The 17,031-nt window shown below is 52.2% G+C and overlaps 1 protein-coding gene across 2 annotated transcripts in view; it reads left to right on the top strand.

Annotated features, from left to right (window-relative positions):
- Positions 1 to 17,031, top strand: part of Col4a1 (collagen type IV alpha 1 chain) — a 151,515-nt gene that overhangs the window by 125,409 nt on the left and 9,075 nt on the right. For both annotated transcript variants that reach the window (XM_004663405.3, XM_045146342.1), the window contains exons 29-48: positions 382 to 479; positions 1,373 to 1,523; positions 1,699 to 1,812; positions 2,608 to 2,775; positions 2,907 to 2,996; positions 4,058 to 4,210; positions 4,371 to 4,469; positions 4,579 to 4,668; positions 5,396 to 5,535; positions 5,913 to 6,039; positions 6,130 to 6,210; positions 6,684 to 6,782; positions 8,763 to 8,813; positions 9,786 to 9,971; positions 10,813 to 10,946; positions 12,215 to 12,287; positions 13,239 to 13,310; positions 14,386 to 14,514; positions 15,615 to 15,713; positions 16,551 to 16,763. In XM_004663405.3, the coding sequence (XP_004663462.2) occupies positions 382 to 479; positions 1,373 to 1,523; positions 1,699 to 1,812; positions 2,608 to 2,775; positions 2,907 to 2,996; positions 4,058 to 4,210; positions 4,371 to 4,469; positions 4,579 to 4,668; positions 5,396 to 5,535; positions 5,913 to 6,039; positions 6,130 to 6,210; positions 6,684 to 6,782; positions 8,763 to 8,813; positions 9,786 to 9,971; positions 10,813 to 10,946; positions 12,215 to 12,287; positions 13,239 to 13,310; positions 14,386 to 14,514; positions 15,615 to 15,713; positions 16,551 to 16,763 (2,367 nt within the window). The remainder of the gene's footprint in view (positions 1 to 381; positions 480 to 1,372; positions 1,524 to 1,698; positions 1,813 to 2,607; positions 2,776 to 2,906; positions 2,997 to 4,057; positions 4,211 to 4,370; positions 4,470 to 4,578; positions 4,669 to 5,395; positions 5,536 to 5,912; positions 6,040 to 6,129; positions 6,211 to 6,683; positions 6,783 to 8,762; positions 8,814 to 9,785; positions 9,972 to 10,812; positions 10,947 to 12,214; positions 12,288 to 13,238; positions 13,311 to 14,385; positions 14,515 to 15,614; positions 15,714 to 16,550; positions 16,764 to 17,031) is intronic.

Genomic DNA, 17,031 nt, shown 5'->3' on the forward strand with positions numbered 1-17,031 from the left:
CCCTGATGAGGTCAAGTAACTCAGGGACCACATGGGCCCTGGGAAGGGATGGTGTTCAGTGGCTGGTCAGTAGCCATGGGGAGGTCTCTGCTTCCAACTCATGTGAATCTTTGAGAAAGAGGAGGATTTGGCCAAAAGGACACCCCCTGTTGAGTCAGTGCCCATGGTGTCAAGTGGGCTCCCTGGGTTGAGGCTGCTTGCAGGATGGTGCCCCCCCGACCAATCCTTGCAGTGGGCAGGTGGCCACACACAGAGGGTCTGCTCCAGGAGGGGACGCCAGGAGCACGTCGCCTGCCTAGCACAGCCACACGCAGTTTCTGTTTAAGGGAAGAGAGGAGGAGGATTACCGGCTCTGATGATTTTCCTGACTTTCCAAAACAGGCGTTGACGGCATACCTGGAGACGTGGGGCCTCCTGGGAACCCAGGTCGCCCTGGGTTTAACGGTTTACCTGGCAACCCAGGAGCTCAGGGCCAAAAGGTGAGTCCTGCACATCCGTAGGGCTGCCGGTTACCATTCTCGTGATTAATTAATTGGACCTCAGGTGTGAACTATTCATCTCCCAGGATAGGGAGAAGCACGATGTTTTATTTTTAATGCAAGGAGGCATTTTTTTTTTTTTTTGAGAGAAATCATTTGTTTCAGTTGGTGAAACATTTATTTCAGCTCAGTGAGTTTCCCTTGTCTGGGTCATGCTGGGTCTCATTGTGAAATGCAGTTCCTAACTGTGAGCGGCAGACAGCCGGGTGAGAGCCCGTATGACAAGAGGAATAAGGAGGGCCATCCACGGGACACGTCTGTCCAGTCCCAACTGATGCTGTGGCTGAGGACTGTCCCTGTCCCACTTCCACTGGACCGTTAGCAGCACCGTCCCTGGCTTCTACCCATGAGGCACCAGGGGAGCCCCCGCCTCCTGCGGTTGTGAGGATAGAAACATGGGCCCCACTTAGCAGGTGCCACCCGGCGCAAGCTCGCCCCGAGATTGAGGCTCTGGTGTTGCATGTGACTTTAAGATCTCCTTGTCCTCAAGTGTCCGTCTTCTCCCATCTCCCTAGACTTGAAGTTCAAGGCCAGTCTGGGAAACATAGTGAGACCTTGTCTCAAAAAAAAAAAAAAAATACAAAAATAAAAAACAAAGCTAAAAGGAGGGCTAGAGAAGTAGATCAGTGGTAGATCACATACGTGCCATGTTTACAGTCATAGGTTCAATGCATGGTAATCCAAAAACAATAGTTAGAGCGAGACTGAGAGCAAACCGGAGAGAGAAAGAGACAGAGGTAAAAGAAGGGATGTAGGGAGAGAAAGAAGGGAAAGAGGGAAGAAAAGACTGATGTTTCTGGTTCATTTTCTTCTGATGCTTTGGGGATTTTCAGGGAGAGCCTGGCATTGGGCTGCCTGGACTCAAAGGTCAGCCGGGTCTCCCCGGCATTCCTGGCACCCCTGGTGAGAAGGGCAGTGTTGGAGGACCAGGCGTTCCTGGAGAACATGGATTGATCGGCCCCCCTGGTCTCCAGGGGATCCGAGGTAATATTGTACGCAATGTCAGGATGGGATCTGTGTTTAATATGCCTTGACTTTCATATCCTGCTGGCGTCCCCACACTATGGGTGATGTGATTGCTCTGTGTTTGTGGTTGGTGTGCAGATGAGCGTGGGGTGAGGCACACTCTCGAGCCCTCAACTACCTTCCTTCCCGGCAGGTGACCCTGGACCTCCTGGCGTTCAAGGCCCTGCAGGACCACCAGGTGCTCCAGGAGTGGGGCCTCCAGGAGCCATGGGCCCCCCTGGAGGACAAGGACCACCAGGATCATCAGGTGATGGGACTAGCTCTTCCCCAGTGCATAGGAATGGTGGGCTGGGCAGGGAGGTTGGCACAGTTGCCACAGTCAAGGGAGAAAAAGTAAATTCATTTTTTAATTAAAATTAATTTTTTTTTCATTTTTTGGTTTTTCAGATAGGGTCTCACTCTCTAGCTCAGGCTGACATGAAATTCACTATGTAGTCTCAGGGTGGCCTCAAACTCACAGTGATCCTCCTACCTCTGCCTTCCGAGTGCTGGGATTAAAGGCGTGCGTCACCACGCCTGGCTCAGAAAAAGTAAACCTCTTGTTTGAAAGAAAGGGCTCAGTTGTCTGCTTAACCTAGAATCATCGATTTCTGTCATTTCCTCCCACTGAGTCTGGTTTATGTGCCATACAAAGAAATCCCTCTGTTGAATATTCATAACTTTAACCCTTTTGTTCATAGTCATGTCTTCCTGATATGTTTGTTTAGAAGTGTAGTAAGTTGCTGTTAAATTAAACGACTTGAGGCCATGTCTACATATCATTATAATAACAGTCCAGGATTTATATGAGTGGAGGGGGTTAGGGTAAACACTCAAGAAAAACCAGACTGTGTGGGCTGTGGCTGATGGGCCTCACAGGGGAAGGCTCTTCTCCTAGGAGACAGTTTTCCTACTGTCTTGACCCCAAACCCTGGGCATCATTCAAGTCCCTTATCCTGGCATATTCACATGCTTTCTTAGGAAAGTATTATATACAATAAAGTACATTCTAGAACATTCCATGAAATCTTCTAAAAGGCATTTGCACTGTCCCCAACCATAGGTCCTCCCGGAGTAAAAGGAGAAAAGGGATTCCCCGGATTCCCAGGACTGGACATGCCTGGCCCTAAAGGGGATAAAGGCTCTCAGGGGCTTCCCGGCCTCACAGGACAGTCAGGGCTCCCCGGCCTCCCTGGACAGCAGGGCTCCCCTGGCTTGCCGGGCTTCCCAGGTAAGTGATGTCTGAGCCTCTGCCTAGATTTATGGTGATGGACGGGCCTTGTCTCCTGCTTTCCTGAATCCTAGCATTTACCATCCATGGTCCATGTGGGGAAATTGTCACAATCTTACCTTTTGCTACAGGCTCTAAGGGAGAGATGGGCATCATGGGGACCCCTGGGCAGCCAGGCTCACCGGGACCAGTTGGCACCCCAGGATTACCTGGAGAAAAAGGTAGGACTGACACCCGCCGAAACATCTTGTGTATTTCTCAAGCATCTTCAGAAATTACTGCGTTGTTGTAGATCGCATTTCACTTCAAGGAGTAGATGAAAGAAATGCAGGTTAAGCAAGGGGCTGGACGTCCCTCCGAGCACAGGGAGTGAGGAGGAAACGCTAGGGCCTGCCTGGCTGGTGGGGCAAAGGTGGGAGAGGCTGAGGTAATCTGCAGTCACACGAGGGTACGGTCATGAGTGCCAAGGACCACGTGATTGCAGCAGGTCCTAGCTTTGACTTCTTGTTATTTGAAATTACTCCAAAATATTTTTTTTTTTAAAGAAGAAATTGAGTTTAAAGAACAAGACATACAATGAGATATTAACAGTGCTGGGGAAATGGCTCAGTCCGTAAAGTGCGGGCTGGGTAAGCATGAGGACATGAGTGTGGTAGTTTATGCCTGCAATCCTCATGCTGGGGGCGGGGCCGTGGAGGGGCGGAGATGAGAGAATCCCCAGGGCTTGCCTAGTCAAGTCTGAGTTCTGGGTTTAGTGAGTTCGGTGGATTTACTGTCTCCGAAAGTAAGGTGGAGAACTATTGGGGAAGACAGTCAGTGTTGACCTGTGGCCTCCATAGGCATGTGCACACACATTCACATGTCCCTGCACAATGTGTGCCCACACATATGAACATGCACATATGCAACATATATGCACATGCAAAAAGAAAAAGGAGCATTTGTGCAGGAGAGCAGTAAGATTCTTCTTCCATGACTTTTGTCTACAATTGAGAGATTCTATAAACAGGAGTGACAGAACATAAAGGAATGATAGGCATTTAAGAAAAGGAATTTTCCTAATGACATGTCTGAATTATTATGAATAATAAACTTTTAGCAGCTGGCTTCACTGCTCCTTCACTGGGGGTCACATTCTCTGGGGTGACTCAGACACTTGCTGTCCAGCATCAGGATAGGTCCCAGTTCTTTCCCTCCGTTAGCAGCTGCTGTGACCAGAAAGAGTGCCATCCTTTGCAGCCTTGTATGGAAGGTCTCACTGGGTGCTCCTCTTTCCCTACAGGGGACCAAGGCTTCCCTGGCTCCTCAGGACCCAGGGGAGACCCCGGCTTCAAAGGTGATAAAGGAGACGTCGGGCTTCCTGGCAAACCAGGGTCCATGGATAAAGTGGACATGGGCAGCATGAAGGGCGAGAAGGGAGACCAAGGAGAGAAAGGTACATGAGGGGGGGCGGTCTCTGGTGATGGGTGGGGAACCAGCTCACTGGGACACTTGCATCTCCCCGAATACCACTGCATCCCATGCTTTTGCAGTGTTCTGCCTTCAAAACAGACATGAACACTTGAACACTCACTGTGTGTGTGTGTGTTGTATAGGACAAATCGGACCCACTGGTGACAAAGGTTCTCGAGGAGACCCTGGGACCCCAGGTGTGCCTGGGAAGGACGGTCAGGCAGGCCACCCCGGACAGCCAGGTAGGCATGGAGAGCGGGTGCCTAGCGTGGCCCGAGTCGTTGCTAAGGAGGCCATTGCCCTGTGCTTTTCATATATGTCAACTTATTTGACTTTGCTCTGTGATTCTAGGGCCTAAAGGTGACCCGGGCATAAGTGGTACCCCCGGTGCGCCTGGACTCCCTGGGCCAAAAGGATCTGTTGGTGGCATGGGCTTACCAGGTAACTTTGCTTAGAAGTAGCACGGGCAGTGTGCTGTGGGGCTGCTGGCGCATGTCTGCAGAGGGGTCCTGACCACCAGGAGGAAGAGCCCGGGAAGCCAGATCTCTGGCATGGACTCACAGCCCCTCTTCTGGGCAGCCTCCTGCCGTAGGCTGGATGTCACATGGCACTGTCTGCCACTAAGTAAATGACAAGTACCGTAGCAAAGGAGAGTTCGGGGCGGTCCACAGTCAGAGTTGGGCTACTTGGGAGGCAGTGGTCTCTAGCAGGAGCTGAGAGGGACAGCCGAGGTGGGCAGCCTGGTGCCTCCCGGCCTCAGAAGGTGCTCTGGCCACTTCCTTTGAAATGCAAACATTTAGGTTAGGTTCCAGGTTATACCTTATGTGTAATTAGATTTGGTGCCAGTATATGTTATAAAAGCAAGCACACGACATTCTTCCCACTGCCTTGCCTCTGAGCTTTGGAAAATGAGAACTTACTACGTCATACGCTATCCTTTCATTGTGGATACTGTACTCTGAGCGGCTGGTGTGTCTGTTCTTCCTGCGCTGTGGAGCTCTTTCAACGCTGAGAAGCACTCTTCCGGGGTGGGGGGTGGATGTACCCTGTGGGAAGACCCCGGCTGGGTCATGGTTTGATAAGCTCAGGGGCTTGCGTCCTAGTTCTTCGTCCTCGTCCTCAGCACTGGAGCATCCCGTAGTCAAGCTTTGATTGTTTGTGCTGCTAGGAACACCCGGAGAAAAAGGTGTGCCCGGCATCCCCGGCCCACAGGGCGTCCCTGGCTCACCCGGAGAGAAAGGGGCCAAAGGAGAGAAAGGACAGTCAGGTCTGCCTGGCATCGGAATTCCTGGGCGACCTGGTGACAAGGTAACCGGCGTCTCTCGTGGAAACGTCCCCACCTCCCGTCTCCGTCTCCATGAAAACATTGTTAGACAAGCTTTGAATCACTGTCTCGGCGTGTAGCCATTCCTCTCAACTGTTATCTTCAACCCATTTCTACTCACGGCCCTTCCCTCCGAGGATAAGTCTAACTCTTGGCTTTTCTTTCTGGCATTGGGAACTGAATCCAGGGCCTTGAACCTGCCAGGCAAGCACTCTGCCAACGGAGCCATATCCCTGGGCATTCCTCTGGTTTCTGCCAGGCAGTGCTGTTGCCCCACAGCATGTGCTGTGGTCTAGAAGCAGCCTCAGGTGCATGCAGGGGTAGCCGAAGCGAGGCTAAATTGCCTCCCTCTTTCTTGCAGGGAGACCAAGGGCTTGCGGGATTCCCAGGGAGCCCCGGAGAGAAGGGGGAGAAGGGCAGCACTGGCATCCCGGGCATGCCGGGCTCCCCGGGCCCCAAGGGATCTCCGGGGAGTGTCGGCTATCCAGGTATGTGAGCCGGGGTCCCTCCTGGGTGGCCGATTCCCATCCAAGGAAAGCGCAGGCTTACAGACCCTCTGCACTTCTCTTTCCCATCAGGAAGCCCTGGGCTGCCTGGAGAGAAAGGCGACAAGGGCCTCCCAGGGCTGGACGGCACTCCTGGTGTCAAAGGAGAAGCAGGTAGGGACCGTGCTGGACAGTGTCCGGGGGTGGGGGGGCAAGGGAAGAACACTCAACCTGGGCCCCGCGGGAACATGGTGCACAGCGAGCCAGGCCCTGGGAGGCTGTCTGAGGTCTTGGGGCTGCTGCTCTAGGTCCCCCACTTCTCAGATCAACAAGCCTCGTGCCGGGGTGTGCAGGGTCTCTGTGGAATCTTGCCGCTCACTAGAAACCATTACCAGAACCTCCACGATGCTTTTGTAGGGAGACGGGTGTTTGAGGCATTGTTCTCGCCTCGCTCCAGCCTGTGAGAGTTGGGTGGCATTCACAATGTTAGTCAACAGCAGTGAAGGTCCTGTCTAGGGTGTGTCAGGATTGACCTCAGGGACACTGGGCATGGCCGTGGGACAGCTAACGGTGTCTGAAAGGGGACACTTTGTGAGGCTAGGGTGCTAGGGGGTTTCACGAGTAATTGTGTGGGGCTTCTCCCCAAGGTCTCCCTGGAAAGCCCGGTCCCACAGGCCCAGCTGGCCAGAAAGGAGAGCCGGGCAGTGATGGAATCCCAGGGTCCGCGGGGGAGAAGGGTGAGCCAGGTAAGTCCTGATTTTTAACACCTTATGATCACATTATACGCGTTCACTTTCCCATAAAAATAATCGACAAAACTCTCTTCACGCCCCTCCACCTTTGTGTCTCCCCTATACCCACTGCCCAGATTTGCTCCCCAGTGTGGGCTGCTACAAATCCCTCTGGCCCTCCCAGCCCCCGTGAGAAAGATGGCCCTCTGAGAAAAGCCAGCAGTAGGGTTGCCAGTCAGCTGGCCGGGGTAGTTTTGTCCTCTAGATGAATGTTATGAGGAGGAGGCTGCCAGTGCTGGGCATGTTCAAGTTTAAGGCTGGACTGGCAAACCCAGAGGCTTGTGGTTCTGGGCTTTGAAAGCCAGAAGCATACGGCTCTAGATCCTCAGGCTGGAGGCTTGTTTTTCTGAGCTTTGTCAGCTGGTGGCCCCAGCACGCAGCACCTACGGCACCCTCGGCTGTAAGTACCAGTCAGCGGCCAGCAGCTCCCGTGACATTAAGGCTGGAACATGCCTTGGGTGTTCATCCACCTTCAGTTCCAGCAGCAGCGAGGGTTAGAACTCCTGGGCCCAGAGTGTCTGGGGCCCTTTCAGCAGACATGGCCCGTGTTTCTTGATTCCAGCTCCTTCGAACCTCCGTTTTCTCTCCTGCTGTGGCTTCCTGTCATTTCTGCTCTGGTCACTAACTGAAGCTCTTCAAGTTACCCTCCTGTCTCTCCTCTTTGTGTTACCAGCTCAGCCTATTTTACTAGTGATACAAGTCAAAAAGTAGGCAAGAAGCTTGGCCTTGACGAGTGAGACCCTGTCTCCAAACCAACCAACCTAGGCAAAGAAGACCCCTCAAGAGAAGCCCTTTACTTGGTCCTAATGATACACCACCAGGGGGCAGGAGACACAACATCCTGTTTAAACAGCTAGAAAAGGGGCATGACAAGGGTTTTTGTACCAATCAGGGTAGTCCTTCATGCAAATTAAAAGCTGTTTGCACCAATCACAAGCCTTATCTTCCTAGAGCCACTAAGGAAAGTGCTTCTCCTGCAGGCTTGGGTAAACATGGCCGCAAGGTCACTTAGAGGTCGCAGGAGTCTTTTCTTGCTCCTTTTAAGACTGGTTCAGGCAATATAGGGTATGCTTGGCTGATAGCCCCAGCTCAAGGCCAGCAGCATAAGGCATGGGCTTCTCTGCTGGCTGCCCTGGGCAGGTTTCATCATTGGCAGTGTTTCAGTGTTTGTAATGAAGACCTGCATAATAGGAGGAAAAAATGGTGACAATCAGTAGAGGAGACTAGCTGGGAGGAAGGAGTTCAATGGAGGGCTCACTCGGGAGGGAAAAGGCAGGGCGGTAGAGGGAATGATGATCATTGGTATATTGTTTATATTTACGAAAGTTGTCAAAAAAAGTTTAAAAACAGGGGCTCGAGAGGTGGGCCAGCCATTAAAGGCGCTTGCTTGCAAAGCCTGAGCGTTCGGTTCCTCAGTGCCCATGTAAAGCCAGGTGCACTAAGTGGCACGTGCGTCTGAAGTTCATTTGCAGTGGCAGGGAGCCCTAGTGTGCCCGTACTCACCCTCTCTGTCTCTCTTTAGATAAATAAATAAATAATTTTCTTACGTTACAAAAAGATCCAAGGAAAACTCAACACAGAGCTCACAACCCCAGTAGCACATAGCAGTGTTTGAACAGTGATTGAATTCTAGTAGCTTGTAATGAGGCTCCAAGGAGAGGTGGTCCCCAGACCTGCCTCGGTAGGAATACATGCTCATTAGTACAAATCACTTCTACTCGGAGCCTGAAGACACTGAGGGAAAGAACTGAATTCTAAACATCCAGTCCCAGAGCAGGGTCGGTTGTAACGAGTTCAAGGACATCCTTGCTCCCCTGGCTACTCCGGACGAGTTCCCATGCGCTCCACACAGTGGCCTTGGGGCAGAGGTGGTGTGGTTTGTGTTCTCCTGCAAACTGGTTAAAAGACACGCCCTCTTCTGCTCTTCTCCTACAGGTCTGCCCGGAAGAGGATTCCCAGGCTTCCCCGGGGTTAAAGGAGACAAAGGTAACGCTCTCAGTTCCATCCTCCTGCCCCCCAGACGCCTGTGGGCCGCAGCTGCACGCTGGCCGTAGAGCAGGGGCGGCTGTCCTCGGGACTCAGCCCATTAGGCAGGCAGGGACTGCCTGGGGACCATAGCTACTGGGCCAGTGGATAACGACTGCCCTGCATGACCGCTGTTCTTACGTGGTCTAATTCCGACCATAGAAATAGTCTGTGCTGTCTGCAGATACGGTTCCTGCCACCCACCATTTGATATTTTTATTGGTAAATTTTGTAAAAGTAAACAGGAAGGCTTTTTTTTTTTTCTTTCCCCCTATAAGCTCCAACTTTCATAAATCTTCAAAACAATTTCCTTGGGCCAACATTACCATAGAACATACTGCACATATTTAAAGTGCATCTCCATAAGCTTTGCCGTGTGGCTACAAGCACGGACACAGCTCACTGAAGACAGTGCTGCCTCTGTCACCCCAAGATCTGCTCTGCTGCTTCTCACCGCCGCTCCTGTACCCCCGCCCCAGCCGTCCATCCATCTTCAGTCTGAGGCCACAGATTAGCATGCACCTCCCTCACGTTTCTGTGACTGCCGCTGAACCGGTCACACGCCTTCAGCCTCAGCTCTTTCCACAGCACAGGGGATGTGCGGCCCCCCTGTAGCTGATTGTATTAATAGCTGGCACCTTTCGCGGGCACGGATGTGGCGGTGTGCTTACGCCGCGTCTAGCTTTGGAGCCAGCCCCGTTGGCGCTGCTGCGGCTCGCGGACTTCAGTACACCTTCGCAGACACTGCTGTCCTCTGGACACTTACTTGAAAATGCACGAGGGGAGGCAGCTGGGTTCTCATGCTCAGCCGGGCCACGGGAGGCGCCCAGGCCTGCCCTTTCCCTGCCAGCCGTGCCATCAGAGCGTAGGGGTCTCCGCGGGTGCTGAGCTTGCTCCTCCGCTGACCATGCACGCATCCCTCTCATTGTGCAGGCTCGAAGGGTGAAGTGGGATTCCCTGGATTGGCCGGAAGTCCAGGAATTCCTGGAGCCAAAGGCGAGCAAGGATTCATGGGTCCTCCGGGCCCCCAAGGACAGCCAGGCTTACCTGGCACTCCTGGCCACCCTGTGGAGGGACCCAAAGGAGACCGTGGACCTCAGGGACAACCTGGCCTCCCAGGTAAGGGTGATTCACCAGGTGCTGGAGCTGGGGTCCGAGAGGGAGTGCATCCCGAGGCATCCTTGATGGAGCCTTTTACTTAGAAGTCTGCAGAAGCCATCACAGCTCCAAACAGCATCAGTGATGGCGGTGCCTCTCAGTTACAGACTTTGGGACAATAGGGTACACAAGGAAGGAAGTGCCTGAGGAAGAGAGGCCGGTGCCATCCGGGATGTGGGTATTTATTTTGATGAGCACGATAGTCTAGCACCTTCCACCTTCAGCTCTTCTAACGTCAGCCCTCATACACCTTGCCCGAAGGGCGCTTGGGCCCCTGAAATGTGTTGCTCATATTCTAAATGGTGGTTAGGTCTCCAAGTATAATAAACACTGGATGTTCCCATCTGGGTTTAGAGGTAGCAAATATTAAATCTTGTTAGTGCTACGCTACCAAACTATGTACCCACACCGTTAGGTTTTTTTTTTTTTTTTTTTTTTTTTTTTTTTTTGAGTCAGCATGTCACTAAGTTGCTCACTCTGGCCTCACACTTACTCTGCAGCCCAGGCAGGCCTCGTCCTTGTGACCCGCCCATTTCGGTCTCTAAAGTAGCTGGGCCTGCAGTTCTGTGCATTAGGTCTGGCTGACGGGGTGTCTTGGATGCTGAGACTGTGGTGTTTATATTAAAAAATCCCTCCTTCCTACGTGGACCTGACCTGATTTCTTAGAGGCTCGTGCTGTTTGACAGGGTGTTGTTTTTGGTCAGGGGCAGTTGGGTGGCCGTGATGACAGCGTCACAGCCCAGTGACATGGGTGTATTGTAGCATTTTCCACCTTAACCACACTCTGTTTTTTTCCCATTAGGGCTTCCGGGACCAATGGGGCCTCCCGGGCTCCCAGGGCTTGATGGATTAAAAGGTGACAAGGGAAATCCAGGCTGGCCAGGAGCACCCGGTGCTCCAGGGCCCAAGGGAGACCCAGGGTTCCAGGGCATGCCGGTGAGTGTGTGTGTGTGTGTGGTGGGGGATATAAGGGTGTTTATTCATAGGAGGCTTTTCTGATTAGGAATAGTGTGTGTGCATCTGTGTGTGTGTCTGTGTGTATGTGTGACACTCTGATTAGGAATAGTGTGTGTGCCTGTGTGTGTCTGTGTGTATGTGTGACACTCTGATTAGGAATAGTGTGTGTGCCTGTGTGTGTCTGTGTGTACGTGTGACACTCCCCTTCTCCTAACTCACGTCCTTCCCTTGCCAGCAACATCTTTATTGGCACCAGTATTGGGCACTGTCACGACATCTCTTTTACAGTCTACCTTATAGGAAATGAAAGGGGAGTGCTACGCTGCTGCAAAGGATAGTTCAGTGCCCAGGCCAATAGTCTATATATAGCTCCAAGGCAAGAAAAAATGAGCTGGTGTTAGTAAAGAACCGGCCTGTCAGCCAGCAGCCCTCGGTCCCATCCAAGTGCAAACCAGGCCCCACGCTGCTTAGCTTCCAAGCGTGAGGTCAGGAACATTAGGGTGGTATGGCTGTAGACCTGCCATCCATCTCTGATTGGCAGTTGCTAGTGATGCCTGGTGCCAGCCATCAGGGAACACAGCTCAGGGTGTCAAGAATGACCAGCAGGAGAGAGAGAGAGAGAGAGAAAGAGAGAGAGAGGTGGCATTTATCTTTGATCATCTGCAGTATCTGCTCTAAACTACTTTTAGGTCCAGTGATGGCTTCCAGTCCAATTCTTTGTTGAGGTCAGACAGATGTGTTAGAGATAATCCTCTGTCTCTGCCTGTTTCCCTCCCTCCCTCCCTCCCTCTCTCTTTCTTTATCATGAGCACACTCATTCTTTATGTGACACATTTTAGGAAAGAATTCTAAGATCCAGGGATACGGAAGGGTTGCAGGTGACCTCTGCAGGGGTGTGGAAGCATGGGATTCCATTTTTGCCCTACCATTTGCATCTCATGGCCTTGTATCATTCAATAGTTTACTAACAAGTGTCTGGTGTTTGGTTCTGCTCATGGCATGGGACTGTGGGGTGGAGAGAGCTGGCAGTCAGCTCCTGAGGAATTACCATGTACATGGACAAGAAGGGGGAGCCTCTGCCACAGTGTCCTCTCGGGGTGCACACACACACACACACACAGATCCTGTTACATCACGCGAGGAGCCACGAGGCCCCAGTGTCTCACACACCTACCGTGCAGAGCATGGAGGGTGTTCTGAGCCTTCTTCCTGTGAGCCACCCCAGCTGACTCTCTTCATGTGTCTAGGGCATCGGAGGCTCTCCGGGAGTCACAGGCTCTAAGGGAGATATGGGTCTGCCAGGAGTCCCAGGATTTCAAGGTAAGGCGGAAAAGGGTGAGCCAGCGAGCCTTGCTATTCGAGGGACACTGTTCTGAGGGCTCCTCAGCGCTCAGACACAAACCAGAGTTAACATCAGCAGACGATGGCTGCTTCATCTTAAAGTACCATTCCTTTTCCTCTTTTTTGTTTGGTGAGATAGGATCTTGGTGTGCATCCCAAGCTAACCTTGAGCTCACAGAAATTCTCCTGTTTCAGTTTCCCAAGTGCTAAGATTACAAGGCATGCGATACCATGTCTAGCTAAAAATGCTCTTTCTATGTGGTAGCCCAGGTTGTGCAATCCTGTCAACGGCGGAATCGGGGAATTCTGGCTTTTTTAAACCAGCATGCCGTTTCCACTACTACCATTCACGTCTCAATGAGAATTCATGGCCTTGGGCCTTCAGTAACTTACTAAGCAGTGAGCAGATATGTCCTGGCTGTGTGTGACTGACTTCCAGGCGTGCTGTGTTTATTGCAGAACCCACTTCACCTGAGGGGTGACTGGAATAAGCTCTGGCCTGCAGGTGTCTTCTGGCCTGTCGGTGGAGCTGTGAGTCAGATGGTGACTACAGACATTGTCACATGCCCCTCCTCTGATTTTGACCAACTTAAAGTTCGTTGCCTGCTGTCAAAGCAGCGTCAGGGTTCTGGAGAGAATTTCATCTAGTTAATTAAGAGTGGCTGAAAGAAACGATCCTCTCCGGTTTTTCCTAAAGATAGATGCCGCAGACGCGTTGGCTGCTGGCTGTGCATGCATGCCTATAATGCATCTCAGCATAGGTGTCTGTGTGCACATGTGGGCATGCACCCATGTGTATGTGTGCATATGTGTGTTTGCACATGTACACATACACATGTTTAGGCATGTGTGGTGTGTATGAATACACGTACCACATGCTCACATACCACCGGAAGCTCTGTGCAAAGACAACGTCTTCTTTCCTTCTAGGTCAGAAAGGTCTTCCTGGCCTCCAGGGAGTCAAAGGAGATCAGGGAGATCAAGGCGTCCCCGGCCCGAAAGGTGAGAGAGTCACTAGCTCCCAGGACCACACGGATGACCTGGGAGGTCAGAAACACGGAATCTGGGGGTGTGAGATGACTAGAAATCAATCAATAGAAAACCGTGATTAGAAATGCTCTGTGTCCGTCCAGAGCCCCATAGTTGGCACTTTTAGCAGCAACTTGTTTTGATAGTGGCTTTGTCACCCACATGCTAGGAGAGCCCAGAGGAGGGCGGAGGGGACACGAGCCCTCTGGCTTCAGCCGCAGCACACTGCAAGGCTCGGGCGGCAGACCAGAATCAGCGCTGGAGTCAGGATAGGACTCCTGTTCCCGAGGAGCACACGGTGGCTGGGGAGGGACATCCCTCTTGGGAAGCGCTGGCAGTGATGGCACCATGGCACTGATTAGACCCATACGCTCTCCTGCAGAGTCACGTACTAACCCCTGCATCACAGCCAGGGACAGGAGAAGTGAATGTCTAGTACCCAGCCTGTTTGCTTTCTGCGAACACACTGTATTCGCAGGGCTCTGTTTGGTTTTCAAAGCCAGTTTTGGAGAGGAACTCTGAACCAGTTCACCAACAAGCGGATGTGAGGGGCAGAGGTGGGGGAAATGTATGGGAGGAGAAAGAGAAGTGGGGGCTTGCCTGAGATGGACTTGCAGCTGAGTACTGTGATCGTCTATGACGTATCACACAGGAGGATGGTCAAGTTCATTCAACAGTGAAAAATCAGGAACCGTGGTTCTGAGGCCTAGTAAGCAGGTTGTGGATGAGTGTGGGAGAAAGGTCCTGACAGCAAACGTTGACGCTCTCCACGGCAGAAGTGGATCTGAGGTCAGATCTGCAGTTTCTCCCAGCCGTGTCAGGAAGGGGCTGAGCTGTAACTGTTGGGGTTCTAGAAAGAAAGAGGAGTTGGCACTGGTGTCCCCTCCGGGTCTGTGAGTTCAGGGTTTTAGGTTAAGTGAAGGTGTACTGTGTGTGAGTGCATCTTGGTGATGTGATTACCTTTGAGAACCAAGGTCTTTGAGTGGCTTGCGGTGTCCACTCCAGACTATTGATGCCAAAGGTGACCCATTGCATCTGATTCCCACAGGTATCCCAGGCCCCCCTGGTCCTCCAGGTCCCTATGATGTCATCAAAGGAGAGCCTGGGCTCCCTGGTCCCGAGGGTCCTCCTGGTCTGAAAGGACTCCAGGGCCCTCCAGGCCCCAAAGGGCAACAAGGTGAGGCTCTTTGGTTGTGTGGTTGCCATGAGTTGTGGGGGTTCTATTACCCACATTTCTAATATCAGAGTTGGAATAATGACCGATTACACAAACACCTTTGAATCTGACTTTCTTTTCTTTAATGTGTGCCAAGATCGAATGAAGAACTTAAAAGACCCCCGCCCCAATGAAAGCCGACCGAAACGTAGGAAACTAGAGAAGCACACACCTGACACGCAGTTAGAAACAGCCAGGTCACATGCACCAGAACTCCACCTTCATAGTAGGAGCAGGATGGAGGGCACCCCAGGAGCCCTGCCCACTGGCAAAGGCCTGCTGTTTCTTCCCCATTGTTCCCATGTGCCTTCCCCTGAGTTCTTGCTGGCATTAGCTAGCTAAGCCACATTTCAGGAGCTGCTGGTAAGGGGTAGGGCACACAAAGGAGTTGAAGGGAGCTTTGACTTAAAAAGTTAAGCTTCTAGGGGCTGGAGAGATGACTTAGCAGTTAAGGTGATTGCCTGCAAAGCCTAAGGACCCAAATTCAGCTCTCCAGGGCCCCTGTAAGCCAGATGCACTAAGGTGAGGCAAGTGCAAGGTCACACATGACCACTAGGTGGTGCAAGTGTATGGAATTCGATTGCGGTGGCTGAGGCCCTGGCATTCCAATTCTCTCTCTGTAAAATGAGACAAAAAGCAAATTTAAAAAGAAAAAGTTAAGCTTCTAGCTTAACATAAAAACACGAAAAGCCATCCACCATTGAGGCTGTTGCCTGACTGTGTTAACCCCAAAACACAGCGAGGAGGAGAGACTGACTGGTTAGGTCTCCCACACTTGGTCCTTTCCACACCTGTCTGCCCCACGGTGGTAACATGAAGCCCAGGAGAGAGAGTTCCGGGGTAGCGGGGCAATGCCCATGGTGCCAGTATGCTGGGGGCTCCTGCAGCGGGCGCTCTGGCTCGGGAGGAAGTAGTTGGGGCTGCCCAGGCACACCCTCTAAGCTGTGGTTTGGGCCCTGCGTTGTGTCCCAAAGATGGAAAAGACCATGTCAGGAAGAAATAAAGAGGGACAGGTTGGTGCCGGCCAGACAAGATCATGATTCCTTTCTCCTTTCTCACAGGTGTCACAGGCTTGGTGGGCATACCTGGACCTCCCGGTGTTCCTGGCTTTGACGGTGCCCCTGGCCAGAAAGGGGAGACAGGACCATTTGGCCCTCCTGGTAAGTCTCTGAGGCAGGAACAGTAGAGCCATCCCTGAGGAAACCTTAAAGGAAGTCAGAAATATCATTGGAAGGCATCCAAGCAAGTCCATGTATTAACAGAATGAGGCTCACAGAAGAGCCAAGAGTGATTCTTTCTTGTGCAGACAGATGTTGATCCAGGTGTAGGCTTTCCAGATGTTGAAAGACGGCCAGGCATGGTGGCCCTTTGTGGTTTCCTAAGAGGGATGTGGGTTACAGACATAAATTTTCTGTTTCAGCCACAGCTGAGAGAAAGTGGAACCGGATGATAACGTGGGTATTGGTCCCACAGCCTCTGGTGTGGGCTAAGCTTCAGGGGTTCCTTGCGAGGCAGGAGGTCAGATGACTAGCTCCCAAGGACTATGAGGCTAAGATTGGGGTACTGACTAAGCAAAGATCGCAGCTCTGCAGATCCCGGACATGGCACAGCCGCCCCAACGGATGGACGGCAGGCCCCAGCACTTGCGAGCTTCCGCATCGCTCCAGTCTATGTGCAGACTTTGAGTCAGGAACGAGGCCATCTTTACACTTCTGTGATAACTTCCTTCCGGCATTCTTTACTAATGGAATGCACAAAGTACCGTCACGGGTTGATTTCGTGTGCTCATGTGACCGTCTACTCACTGAACTGTCTGAGCATTTCTCTTGCCACACGCTGCAAGGCGGAGCGTGGGGTGAGAGGAGTGAGTGGCCCCAGAGGCTGTATTTACTTGGTGGTTCATTTTCTTCCCGAGTGTTTATTTTTTCTGCAGTGTTAAAAGTTGAAGACACTTGCCGTTGTTACTCAGGGCCCACCGTTTTGTCTCTGTCCTATAGGTCCGAGAGGGTTTCCTGGTCCGCCAGGCCCCGATGGGCTGCCAGGATCCATGGGACCTCCAGGCACCCCTTCTGTGGACCACGGCTTCCTTGTGACCAGGCACAGTCAGACAACAGATGACCCACTGTGTCCTCCCGGGACCAAAATTCTTTACCACGGGTACTCTCTGCTCTATGTGCAAGGCAACGAGCGGGCCCACGGCCAAGACTTGGGTAAGACGCCATTCTGCCCCTCAGTGTGACGGGTGGTGGGTGTCTTCCTTGATGTAGGTTTCTTGCCTAAGTACCACAGTGGGTTGGGCCAGGTGGCAGTGGTTCCCAAGGAGGCTTGGCCTTTTTGTGTTCATGCTTACAAATGAATGATTAGTCCAGAGGAAGCGTTAAAGTGTGGCGGGTGATTCCCTGAGCGTACTTAAATGAATAAGACTTTGGGAGTCATCTTCTGGTTCTCACGTACAGGGGTTTCTGGAGGGCACGTTGG

The sequence above is a fragment of the Jaculus jaculus genome, chromosome 3, assembly GCF_020740685.1.
Source record: "Jaculus jaculus isolate mJacJac1 chromosome 3, mJacJac1.mat.Y.cur, whole genome shotgun sequence".
In the NCBI taxonomy this organism is placed as follows: domain Eukaryota; kingdom Metazoa; phylum Chordata; class Mammalia; order Rodentia; family Dipodidae; genus Jaculus; species Jaculus jaculus.